The following is a 13,739-nucleotide window of genomic DNA, read 5'->3' as shown; positions in this document are numbered from 1 at the left end:
AGAGAGAGAGAGAGAGAGAGAGAGAGAGAGAGAAAGCCCAATGGGGACATGATCCAGGAGCACTGACAGCACAGAGGAAGCTCTCTCAGCTCACCCCCTTCTTCATACTCTCTCTTTCTTTCTATCTCTACCCCCTTCTCTCTGCACAACCCCCCTTTCCAACTTCATCCTCTCTTTCTCTCCCCTCTACAATCCCCCCCCACACACACACACTATCCCACCCTTTCCCCCTATCCTTCCTCCCTTTCCCCTTTATCGCAAGCACACACAGGAATCGCCCCTGGGCTTCAGTGCTCTGACTGCTAATACACTGACTCACACACACACACGCATACACACACACACAGAAAGCAAGAGAGCAGAGAGAGAGAGTAGAGAGAAAGAGAGAGAGAGAGAGACTAGATCAGAGTGGCGTGCACACGCACACTGTTTGTGGCACACATCACAATGCACACATCTTTCCACTGTCCGCCTGGAAAATCTATACACCTCTCTGTCTGTCTATCCTTTATTTAGACAGCCATCAGCCAGCCTGTTCCATCTCTCAGTCTGGTTCCTGCCCAGCACATGAGAGATGGGTCAACTCCCCCATGACCACTCAGTAATGATGCTCTCACTGAACCCTTAAGCGAGATACACTCACCCTGACTGCACTTGTTAAAGAAAAAAGATACAAGCTATGTAATTGGCCTCTTGAATATTTAAGTTAGCCCGGGATGAAAGTTTAATGAAAAGATTATTATCTACCAGTTTATCACACTATTTCATATTTCATTTTATTCACTGGCTACTGCTACAGCACTGTCCATTTGGACAGCCGTGGAAACAGCAGAGAGACTCACGGGTTGAAGCCGCACGAGACAGCAAGTAGAATATGATGAATTACATTAGTGAACTGAGCAGATTTTTTCTCCTTCTATGTATCTTCACAAAACACTCAGTCAATACTTCTAACACACACGCGCGCACACACACACACACACACACACACACACACACACACACACACACACACACACACACACACACACACACACACACACACACACACACACACACACACACACACACACACACACACACACACACACACACACACACACACACACTGTAAGGTTGCTGTTATTTAGTCTTATTGTTTGTATTTATAGGGGGAATTAATCCTTTTTGCCAGAAATGGTGTGAAAAGCAGACAATGTTGTGCTTTGACAGACATAGCACTTTAGCCAAACCCCAGTGGGATACGTGACAGAGTTTGTGAGGATTATGTATGGACCCAACTTGCCCTAAGGGGAGAGTTTCTGGAATGGGACATGGTTTGAACGACAGAGATTAGGGATCAAGGTGCACGGAGCAAACCATTTGAGGGAATAGCCTACACTGGTTAAAGCCCCCATTTCACCATATAAAAAAAAAACAATAAATATGCTTGTCTTTTTGTAAACACTGAAAGATAAAAACAGTCTGGAAGACGAGGCTGTGAGGCTCAAGCATTTTGACATGGTTCAATATACTGAGATAAGATTATTGATCTTCACACACAGATTTTTCTTTGTGACTTTAGACAACATTCGCATGGATTTGTGAGATAGCCTAATTGGCCGCGTAGGCTAGACTGTAACCGGTTTCATTTGATACGTTACTGCAATATTGCAAGAACAATTTCACACTAACCAACAGACTGGCCTGTGATGTGGTGGATCATGATTTAGAAATCTGAGGCTTGAATGGAAGTGTCGAGGGAATAGACCGAGTTATTGTGTTAAGACTTTTGTTTAACCTTGCCTTCTTAGATTTTGGCATTCAATTATAGGTCCTGAAGAAATGCGAGGTCGGTATCAGTGGCACCGCTTATCGGTTTAATCCACAATTTCATGGCGCTGAGGCGGGACGGGTCGTGGACCCCGCTCGCGCTTGTTGATGGGATGTCACCGTTTAGTGGTCCCTTTCGTATCTAAACCGGGAGAGAACGTCGAGGGAATCTGGGCACGAGAGACCACTTCATCTCAAGGGGGTGAAAGAGAGCAAGTTAAATGGAAGTGACAAGCTCTGAAAAAAATCCTGCCGGCAGCTGCGCGCATTCGACATAGCCAGCTCCCCTACCGTCGCCGGCCGCACGACCCCCGTGCCTGGCACACACACCTGCCGCTCCTCGAAGCGCTTTCACCGACAGCCACATAATCCCTGGGCGTGTCGCGGAGGGGCTGCACTCAATGTGCTCTTGTGAAAACCCCTTATGCGTGAAAAAGCCCCCTTCCTCCATCTATTGTCCGACACAGTTTTATGGGACAACATTGGGCCTTATGAGGTTTCGGGATTTACATGGGACTTTATAGAAGGGTATAATCATTTCAATCAGAGAACGAATAAAGGTTTTAACACGCTGTTTTCATATTTATTAGCTGGTTAATGCAGCCGAGGCAGCTGAACCTTATACCCCAGACCCCACCAAAAATGCTCTCAGTCTCAGACCCCCACATTCAGAATGTCCCGGCGAACCACCAGAGGACCCCTCAGACTTGGACAAGCAGGCAGGGAAATGATCAGTGATACAGGACTTCAGAAGGCCTAATATTTCCACGGGCATGTCAGCAAATTGAATTATAGGCCTATAGGCGCACTGTATCGGCCTAGGTTCATTTGTGGTCCCAGTCAGGGTCATCCTTTTAAGTCAGCCAACAGGTTTGTTAAATCTGATATGTTAAAATAGGCCTACAGTGACGTGCATTAAGATGATGACGCATTCGTCAGGATGAATGGTGACTTCGTTGAATTAGGCCATTTTATGTTCAACATAAAAACAAATACAGGCCTCGATGAATTATGCATTCATGAGGATATCTGTCAATAAGGCCTCTTGTCTAAATGGTGGTTTACTTTATGGAGAATAACATTATTATTAGACATAGCCTACATTTCAATAGCAACTTTACAACATGTATGCCTTTGGACTTCTGATACATTTGACCTTTATACATTTTCAACATCTTATTAAAATCAAAGAAAAAATGTGTGGATGAATTAATTTTCATGTCATGCAAAGAGCACTTCCCATTCTCTATATGAGGACATATGTATCTTGTCCATCCCTGACTCTCCTTGGCATTTCTAAAGCACTCCATCAACACTTTTGTTAAGGCTCCTCTGCACAATTTCTATCCTCACAGAACTGTAAAGGTTATGATGATATAGCCTAGTTGTGCTTTCTGTTGTAACGCTACAGCCCTCCAGTTGTACCGAAGGTAGTTTGAGCATTCGCTAAGCATTTCCAATTTAGGCAATTCAGGAAGTGGTTTGATATTCAGTTCATTAATTAAAATGTGCCTAGTATTTATATGAGGATCTTTTCCAGTCATTCATTTATATATATATATGAATGACTGGAAAAGATCTTCATATATATATCAGTATCCACAACAGCGAATTAGAATTAAATGAATATATATATATATATATATATATATATATATATATATATATATATATATATATATATATATATATATATATATATATATATATATATATATATATATATATATATATATATATATATAATTATACAAAGTCTGGCTGGAAATGAACCAATAATTTGTTTTATTTTCAATGGGAAACAAAGAAAAATCCCAGCACTCAAACCACCCACACAATTTCATACTCAAGAAGGATATATATATATATATACAATATGGCTCATGGGAAATATTAGTTCGTTTTCAATTTGGTATGTGGATTCTTAGTAAAAGTGATCTATCTATCTATCTATCTATCTATCTATCTATCTATCTATCTATCTATCTATCTATCTATCTATCTATCTATCTATCTATCTATCTATCTATCTATCTATCTATCTATCTATCTATCTATCTATCTATCTATCTTCTGCTGTATGTTTGCTCTTTCTCTTTTGGCCACAGGTCTTTCTATCCAGTTCATCATACACAGGCCGCGGGCCGCAGCCCTCTGCCCTCCCTCCCCCAATCCCCCACCACCCCCTTTCTGTCAAAGCTGATTGTTTCCACGCCAACAGAGTGCTGGGGGCTAGCACACTGTCACACTACATCAGGCAGAGGGAAGAAAGGGAGAGAAAGAAGAGAGGGACGAGAGAGTCTGCTCTATGGACTCATCCGACAGCACTGGGTAGTAGGAGCCTGTATGTCCAACTCAAAAAACACAGGGGTTGAACTGAAGCTACTGTACTTCATTGGATCATACAGAAGAGTGCCCCCTTGTGTTCTTCACACGCTATTTAATTTTATTTAAAAAAAGTGACCAACGGGCTATGTGATGAATAGGCGCCCTCTGGTGGACTAAAACATATTTTCTTATTTCACTCGATTTTATAGGCCTACTCCAGGATACCAAAGATTTGTACAACTATCACTCATTGTTCTATCTGTGAGGATACTGTGTCATGGTGGGTTAAGCTTGTTGTCATTGTCATGTGAAAAATACATGACGGAGTGATGGGGGAAAAACACTTCAACAAAAGGCAAATAATTGAAAATCACCATCGTTATGGCACTATTACGCATAGGATGGACGAGCCTGATCTGGACGGTGATCGATCAATGCATGATTTACACAATTACAGGTGGTAGGCTAAATCAAGGCAATATCATTGATACAAAATATAATTAATGACAATGGTAAGCGTTTTAGGCAGAACTCCACTGCTATTGAAATCCACGTTACCCACGAATGCGCGCACGGAGTGGCAAAGTTGCCAGATGTCTACACAATATCCCCAAAAGTCTAAACTGTAAATTCCATACAGTCCATTTTTTAAAGTTTAATGAGCAGGTGAATAGTTGTTTCGCAAATATCTCAGAGAAACACTTGAAACCGAATAGGGTGACAGGAGCCACAGCTGTGTGCACCTCTCTCTTTCTCTCGCCCGCGATAATTTGGGAGAAAACGTTAGCAACGCTGTTTGAGGCGTTATCTTCGCTCGTTTTAACCGACAAAATTAGCAGTTCTGCTCGAGGAGAGAGACGGTGCGGCATCCCGCAGCCCCCCCCCCCCGTGCGTCTGCTTCTCCCCGGGCGGGGTGCTCTTTCACCGGTGTCGCTGTTCGCGCCCAGCTGGGCCCCCGTCACACATGCCTCGTGTCCCGCCGTGCGGCGAACCTATTATACAGTGTCGCTGAAACGAAGAGATGTGTTCAGGGTGAGGGCACGGTGTTTAACGTGAGAAACTACGCAGAATACCGATTTGAGTTGGAATGTGCATCCAAAAAAACTTTGTTCCTTACAGAGAGAGACGCAATATAAATATTTGCTTGAATTGGCCCTTTGTGGAGTTGAGGCCAATTAATGTGAAGATACTGCTCTTTTGCTTGGTAGGGCAGACTAGGTAACAAGCCCGAATTAAATGACCATCACATCTCATTTTATAGGCTATAGGCCTATGGGTAACGTTTCCATTCGCATTTTAACTTCACTGTAAATACATAACCTAATTACATAATAGTGATTGTATATCCTCAAAATGGGGTTTTGTTCTCCCCGTGTACTGTTTCTCTGCGCTTTTTGGAAACGGTGTTTGTACACAGGACAATAACAGAACAAACAAACGTGTTGGCTGGTTATCCCAGACGCTTCCCCGTTTGATGCCCTACATACATCCCGCTTAAAAGCCAATAAACAACAGATAAATATGTTAATTGTCTCACACTTTCACTGCCATGCCTGCGTCCAGGAGAGGCGATAAGCTTTAGAACATAAGCTTGAGCGCCCGGAGTTCGGAGGCATAAGCGAGGATTATCACAAACTTGCCCCGGGGTTTGGCTCATACTGCGGGACTGGACCGGAGGCTGCTCACCGGGCCGGATAGGACCACCGGGCCCTGGGGCGCAAACTGACAGATTCCCCGGGGGACTGGACTCTGCAGGACCAGCTCAACTCAGACTGCAGATTAGGTGGCGAAGGCTGGTATCTCTGGGAGCACACACACAGACACACACAGTACGGCTAGACGTTCCCTGCCCGCGGCGACGAGAGACGCAGTAACCATGCCTATAAAGATTGATGCATGTTCCTCACAGGGCTATCACACCCCCAACAGAACACACTCATGATGAGGCGATACAAGCGAACTTTGTGCTGTTGATAAAGAGACGATTGTAGTAAAATTATCATGGACCAGAGGCTGCAATTTATATATTTAAACAACGAATACAAAGAGGCTTTAACGGTTCTATTAGTGCTTTATGAAAAGGATCAATTCCTTCATCTCAAATTGAAGATCAACATAATTCGCAGACAATGATCTCAAACGAAGGCCTATATCTTAGGTTTTAGCATGTCTTCGCTCGATGTAAACAATGTGACATTGCCTACTTGTTCTCATATTCTGCTAATCCACACCTTTCTGTGTACACCGACCTAACGTTGATGTTGGCTTTATACTGTGCGATGAGTGCAAATAGACTAGTAAAATCCCAACATCTTCTTCATAACTTTCTACATTATTAACTCACAATACACGAATATCTCTAAAACAATTTTATTATGTCACTGGAGAAGACAAAACGTGATATACATATAATACAAATAAAAATAAACAATTCACCTCATATGTTGTATTTGGAATATTTGGGGATTATACCACAGTTATAGAGACAAATAAAACAGTACATTCTACACTTATATAGAACATTTGAAGATACAGGCATATATTAAACTTCATATACTATGTTATATATTTCCATAGTTTGGCAGGGTTAGGGTGACAAAAGTCATCCTGGCTCTCAAGAAGAAAGGTGCCTTGGATATATTTGGATCTCAACACAGGGTAGGACGCCAACAAATCAAAAACAAACTGCATTACCAACGTATTAAAACACCACATCAGAGTAAAATCTCAGAGGATGCTTGGAGATTGTCTAGTTTCGGGAAAAGTCAAGTCTAGGACACAATAAGCACAATAACCATGGCCAAGGCAACAATGCCTTTGTATTCCCCTTCAGCGACTGGCCGGTCTCTGCTGGTGACCACTTCCTGGTGACCACTTCCTCTGCTGGTGACCACTTCCTGTTGGGGCCTCTGTGCTTCCTTCCTCCTCTACGATTGGCTGGCTGTGGCAGTTGCAGTGGTGGCAGCGCCCATGCGCAGCAGCTCCTTCCTGTGGTCGAGGATGACGTCAAAGCTGGACTGGAGGCGGTTCTGCTGCTCCTGGACACGGCCCTGCAGGCTGCGGACCCAGCGGATCAGAGCCAGCCTGCGGTACATGGTGAGCTGGGCCTGGTGCTTCTCCATCTCCTGGGCCTTGAAGCGCTCGCGGTCCCTCAGGGTCCACACGGCGTCCTCCGGCTCAGGCAGCTCGCCGCAGTCCGTGTCCGAGTCCGACAACGCTCCTCCGTCAAGCAGACTGTTCCCCGTTCTCAGAGGCTTGCTGCTCCTTTTCCTCTCCATTTTGTCATCCCACTTCCTGGTCAAAGAGGGGGTAAGGGGGCCTGCTGGGGCGGCAGGGGTCTCCTGGTTGCCCCCCCTGGTGGTGGTCAGGCTTGGGCTCCCCCACACCGATGCGGTCCCACCCTCCCATGCCAGCCCCTTCGCCTCCGCTCTCCATGTTGAGAGAGGACAGGCTACCACTGGACCTGTAGCTGAACTCAAAGTCTGAGTCGCTGTCGCCCCATTCCTCTGGGTCCTCCACTTCCACCTCCTCCTCCGCCTCCTCTTCCACCACCACTCCCTGTTTCATGACACCTCCCCCCCAGGTCTTGTTTCTCCTTCTCGTCATCGCTCATCCTCCCCATCTCCTCCTCCATCTTGCCCTCCTCCGCACCATCCGGGGGCACTCTTCCGTACCCATCGTCCCCACTCTCAATCTCAGGCAGGGACTCCAGGGGGCTCCAGCAGGGCAGACGGGAGAGTGGGGACAGGGGCCCCGGACCGTAGTGGTTGGAGGAGGAGGGAAGGTGGGGCTGGTCGCGGCCCAATGGGCCCAGGTTACGAGGACGCACCTGGTTGCGATTCTCGTCTCCCCCTGTCATGATGTCATCGTCTTGACCCAGGAAGTTGAAGTTGCCGTCCTTCTCACCTTGCTTCCTTTTGCCCCCCTGCTGCTGGCTGTTGTTGCTGAGGATCCGCAGTGGGGACGAGGTGCCTCCCTGGCCTCGGTACTGGGGGTTTACGGGTCTGTCCTGGTGGAGCATTTTGCTTGGCTGAAACTCACTTCTTCTTGCTGGGGATTCAATTCTCCGTGAATGAGATTCAAGTCTTCTTGACCGAGACTCAATTCTTGTTGAAGATTCACTTCTTGATCTTGACTGAGAGTCACTGTTTAGAAAAGCAGAGAGAGAAAAGGGAATAAGATATGGAAGTTAATTAAGGCAATTGTTTCAAGGTTAATCCTTCACTATATATCAGATAAATCTTGACTCATTTCTCTGATACAGTCCATCCAGTACGCTGCTGCATAACTCACAAGTTTGATATTAGCCTACTACCAGTTAATCTTCTAGCCATCGCTGCCATTCCGTCTCGTTCTAATATATTAAATCGTAGCTTCTCCGTGCATCCAATTGCCCTCTACTTAGGCCTATATTACCATCAAATATTTACATGTCTCATCAGAATGGAAATTTCACTAATCCTTACTTCGGGGTACTGCCACTCATTCTCCGCTCTGTCTCATGATGCGCAGGCACGTGGTGCTGAAGGACAGCGACTAACGTTCCGGGGTTGCGACTGGCACTGACGTAAATACTGGCGCTCGATTGGTGAGGATCAAGTAATCAAGTAAAATCGACATTGGGTGATGTGATATAACATATCAATATTATGCTTTATATTCGTTTGAGGTTCGTGCAATAGCCCAACAATAAAACGCACTCCCATCCTTCTTGTAGCCTATATTTCGGCTAGGCTATAAAAGCTGTCAACTACAGGATGTTCTTTATGCACCATTAATTACGTCTTCATAGACTTGTGACAGTCAGTAGTGAAATACCATAAAATTCCTTTAAATTAATTAAGCAGATACAAAATTAAGATGTGCGATTTGACAGGAACGAACGACGACGCCCGATGAAAGCATATGCTTATAGCTTATCATAACACAAATCATTAGAATAGCCTACCTACACAATGTTGTTTGAGAAAAATAGATGACAAAAAAGAAACACGGTTTTATTAAATTAATATAAAAGATGAATTCATCTCCATTGTGCGTTACGTAATAGCCCAGACCTAGTTCATCAGCAGCGCTATCAGCTCACCCCATATCCTTGTTCTCCTCGCTCGTCCGCAGCGATAGCCTCGCTTCCACTTATACAAAACAAACATTTACCATTCCTTATTTCATTCGCTGATTACACAATCATTCGGATTGACAAATGTGTGAATCGATACATAAAGAGGGCCTTGTCTTACCGTATGCTCATAAAGTGCTTCGTAGAGGAAGTAGATTGGGAGCCCTCCCTATTTCCCCCTCCTCTGGTCGACCCTGCTATGTGATGTTTATCTGCGACTACCCCCCCCCTCCCTCCTCTCTCGCTCTCTCATCCACTCTTTCTAGCACTCTGATAGAACGGACTACCCGATGACTCACTTCCGAAACTGGGCAGGGACGGTAGAACGGGAAAATGCAGAGAGGTGAGCAGAAAGTAGAGTGCAGCAGAAATGACATTGGAATGTCTCACCATATCCTTGTTTTTTTTAAAGGGAAAGTACGACTAGAGAAGTATATACCACAAACTAATATTTGTTTAGGCTACTCAAATGTAACTAACCTATAACACATTCTCATAATTTTGCCAAGGGAGACAGACTGCCATTTGTTGCATTAAACTGGTGACTGTATCTGTCGGTATTAGATTGGAGAGAACGCCTGTGTTGAGTGCGAGTGTGTTTTCGGGTAGGAGGTGTGGCACATCAGACAGACTTTGCAAGTACACTCCCTCTCCATCTCCTGTCGCTTGCAGCAGCAGAGCGTACCCCCCCCCCCCCCAACCCCCCCTTAACCCCTTTCCACTTCAACAACATCCCCATTCAAGTGCTGCACCTCCAGGCTGTCCCCCTCCTCCCCATCGTTCAATAGTAGCCTAAGCACATGAAAAATACATCAAACACATTGACCGCCCGCGGCCTCGTCACATGCAAAATCATCTCCATCTTCCAAAACCGAACACAGAACCGTGGAGCAGGACACCGATATAGAGAAACAGATAGCAACAGGGCCAGAAAATACAAACATTGAGAGACAGAGAGTGGGAAACAGAGCATGCTTTTGCGGTGCATGTGGACCAAATGTTCACACGAAGGGTCATCCGCGAGGTCCCTCGGGGCGCTAAATAAATATTGTGCGTCGGTTATTGCGCAACCGAGGCAACTCATAAGCACCCATCTCACAACACAGGCATTGAATAAAGAGAGCATGACTTACCTAGTGAATAAGACCTTGTTATTTAAAAAGTGTTTTTTTTTTTACACAGCCCCGAGTAATGACCCACTTCCCTCAGTTCTGCTTCATCTCCAGCAACACCAGTCCTTACTGTGACAGTGGCCAAGGGGAATGACCCATGGCTATACCGTCAGCTCACAACACCACAATGCATAGCGGCAGATACAGTACAGAAAACCAGAGTAGAGTGGACCTACAACTCTCTCTTCTCGAACAGAGATCGTTCAATTAGCCAAGACAAAGTAAATCAAATAATTAGATTTAGATTTTCCACCCCTTGGGAAGCATCACGGAGAGTGAAAGATCTCATGTTTCTGGTGAATTATTCTAGCCTCCTTTTAGTTGGGAGTAAAATATAAAAAAATCCATTAGATTTTGCGGTTGGTCAGGGCCCACATTTGGAAAAAAATGTAGATAATATTTCCCCATCTTTCAAACGAGGGGGACTTGGTTTGGGAGTTGGGATAATGTTATGACTGAATAAATAAAACCAAGGATTACATCTCCGCCTAAAGCTAAGAGGGTATACATGGGGTTCATTCCAGCCCCTATGCCTGCTCCTAATGTTGTGTAATGAGCCTTCCTGCGGCCCCTAACCCCGAGACCTGCTGGTAAATCACCATGGACTAATGAGATGGAGAGATAAAAGCGGTCATTAAAAGTACTCCTAACGAGTTCCTATTATTAGCCACTTATCATAATCATTAGATTATAAACTGCAATTATCTTTACTGGACCAAGAGTGGTCCTATCTTAGCCTAGAGGTCAACAGAGAATGGATGGAAGTAATAAGGGGCAGTCATGATTCCGTCAAAGTCTATTTATATTCTATTGTTTCAATTCTGAAGCCAAGGTAAGACTGAGCAAAATTAAGGTGCAGAGAGCGAGAGTGACATTAGGGAGACATTTAAGTATGCGTTAACTAAGTATGTTACTTCTACTTTCGCACAATTCTACTAATTCTACTGATGCATCGATGCAAAATTTGCACAAAACTTAGTGTGGTGGTGGAAGGGGCATTTCTCCAACTAGGGTCCCACCCGAAGCTAAGTCAGATACAGGTGCCTTCAGAATGTATTCACACCGCTTGACTCTCAACATTTAGTTGTGTTAGAGCCTGACTTTAAAATGGATTAAATTGAGATTTTGTCGTCACTGGCCAACACACAACACCCCATCAGTGGTGTAAAGTACTTCAGTAAAAAAAAAATACAAATACAACTTCAATCGTTTTCTTGGGGGGGTATCTGAGCTTCACCATTTATACTTTTGACTACTTTTACTTCACTTACATTCCTAAAGAAAATAATGTACTTTTTACTCCGTACATTTTCCCTGACACCCAAAAGTGCTCGTAACATTTTGAATGCTTAAGACAGGAAAATTGTCAAATTTACACGCTTATCAAGAGAACATCCCTGCTCTTCCCTACATCCTCTGATCTGGCGGACACACTAACCACACCTTTGCTTCGCTTGTTTAATGACGTCCGAGCGTTGGAGTGTGTTCCTGGATAATGATAAATATTTATATACAAAAATTGTGCCGTCTGGTTTGCTTTAAGAAATAATTTAAAAGTATTTATACCTTTACCTTTGGTACTTAATAATATTTACTAGTGTTTAGTAGTGTTTTACTGGGTGACTTTCACTTTTACTTGAGTAATTTTCTATCTTTACTTTTACTCAAGTATGACAATTGGGTACTTTTTCCACCACTGTACCCCATAATGTCAAAGTGGAATTATGTTTTTCCAAAGTTTTAGAAATGAATTAAAAATGAAAAGCTAAAATGTCTTGAGTAAATAAGGATTTGCTGTGGCAAGCCAGAAGTAAAAATGTGCTGAAGTCACTTTTCTTTATTTCATTGAACAAGGCAAGTCAAATTCTTATTTACAATTATGGCTTACCCTGCACAAAACCCCTATCGACACGGGGCCATTTGTGTGCCGCCCTATGGGACTCCCAATCACAGTCGGTTGTGATACAGCCTGGAATCGAACCAGGGTCTGTAGTGATGCCTCTAGCACTATGCAGCGCCTTAGACCGCTGCGCCACTCGGGAGCCCCTATCACTCCGTGTTCAAAAATAGTGTTGAACGTGATGACTACCGCAGCTCTATACCTACACATACAATTATCTGTAAGGTCCCTCAGTCGAGCAGTGAATTTCAAACACAGATTCAACCACAAAAACCAGGGAATTTTTCCAATGACTCGCAAAGGGTATTGGTAGATGGGTAAAATAAAGAAAAAAAGCAGACATCGAATATCCCTTTGAGCATGTTAAAGTTAAGAACAATGTGGATTGTGTATCAATACACCCAGCCACTACACCCTGTATTAACTGTTTCCGGAGAGGAAGGAAACCACTCATGGTTTTTACCATGAGGCAAATGGTGACTTTAAAACATTTTGAGCTTAAATGGCTGTGATTACGAGAACTGAAGATGGATCAACATTGTAGTTACTCCTCAATACTAACTGAATTGACAGTGAAAGCCTTTTTACATCCTGTTTGCAACAAGGCACTTAAGTAATACTGCAAAATATTTTGCAAAGCTATTCAGTGTTTTATTGGATTTGCCACAAAAATATTACAGAGCACAGTAGTGGCTGCATCATGTTATGGGTATGCTTGTAATTAATCGTTAAGGACTGGTGGAGTTTTTCAAGATAAAAAAGAAACAGAATGGAGCCAAGCACAGGGACAATCCTAAACCTAGTTCAGTCTGCTTTTCAACAGACAGATGGTCGCCTCGCTTCGAGTCCTAAGGAAACTATGCAGTCGTTTTGTTTTAGTCACTTTAAATAATGCCACTTTAAAAATATCTTACATTAATCATATGTATATGCTGTATTTAATATCTATTGCACCATGCCTATGCCGCTCGGCCATCGCTCATCCATTTATACATTTTCTCATTCACCCCTTTAAATTTGTGTGTATTAGGTAGTTGTTGGGGAATTGTTAGATTACTTGTTTGATATTACTGCACTGTCGGAACTAGAAGCAAAAGCATTTAGCTACACCCGCTAACCATGTGCATGTGACCAATAAAATGGGATCTTTCAGCAGGACAATAACCTAAAAGACAAGTGAATATTCCGAGGCCAATCTACAGTTTTTACTAAAATGATCAACAACCAATTTGACAGAGCTCGACAAAAAAAAAAGGGAAATATTTTACAATCTAGGTGTGCAAATCTTAGACATACCCCAAAAGACATCACTGTAATCGCTGCCAAATGGGATTTTAACATATGACTCAGGGGTGTGAATAATCATGTAAAATTAGTCTTCTGCATTTCATTTTCAATAAAATTTGCA

At 43.6% G+C, this 13,739-nt stretch overlaps 1 protein-coding gene across 3 annotated transcripts; it reads right to left on the bottom strand.

Annotated features, from left to right (window-relative positions):
- Window positions 1-6,496: 6,496 nt before the first annotated feature.
- LOC124012804 (UPF0500 protein C1orf216 homolog) lies at window positions 6,497-9,523 on the bottom strand. Of its 3 annotated transcripts, none has more exons than XM_046326770.1 (2): window positions 9,381-9,523; window positions 6,497-8,285 (listed from the first exon to the last, which is right to left on the bottom strand). In XM_046326770.1, exons 1-2 carry the CDS (start codon window positions 9,389-9,391, stop codon window positions 7,616-7,618), a joined length of 681 nt encoding a protein of 226 aa, XP_046182726.1. In that variant the 5' UTR covers window positions 9,392-9,523; the 3' UTR covers window positions 6,497-7,615. The 3 variants fall into 2 exon arrangements, with proteins under 3 accessions (XP_046182726.1, XP_046182728.1, XP_046182727.1); XM_046326771.1 differs by lacking the exon at window positions 9,381-9,523 and adding an exon at window positions 9,227-9,374.
- Window positions 9,524-13,739: the final 4,216 nt, after the last annotated feature.

This window comes from Oncorhynchus gorbuscha, linkage group LG24 (assembly GCF_021184085.1).
Source record: "Oncorhynchus gorbuscha isolate QuinsamMale2020 ecotype Even-year linkage group LG24, OgorEven_v1.0, whole genome shotgun sequence".
Classification (NCBI taxonomy): Eukaryota; Metazoa; Chordata; class Actinopteri; order Salmoniformes; family Salmonidae; genus Oncorhynchus; species Oncorhynchus gorbuscha.
The sequence above is the reverse complement of the archived record's forward strand: the minus strand, read 5'-3'. Positions and strand labels throughout refer to the sequence as shown.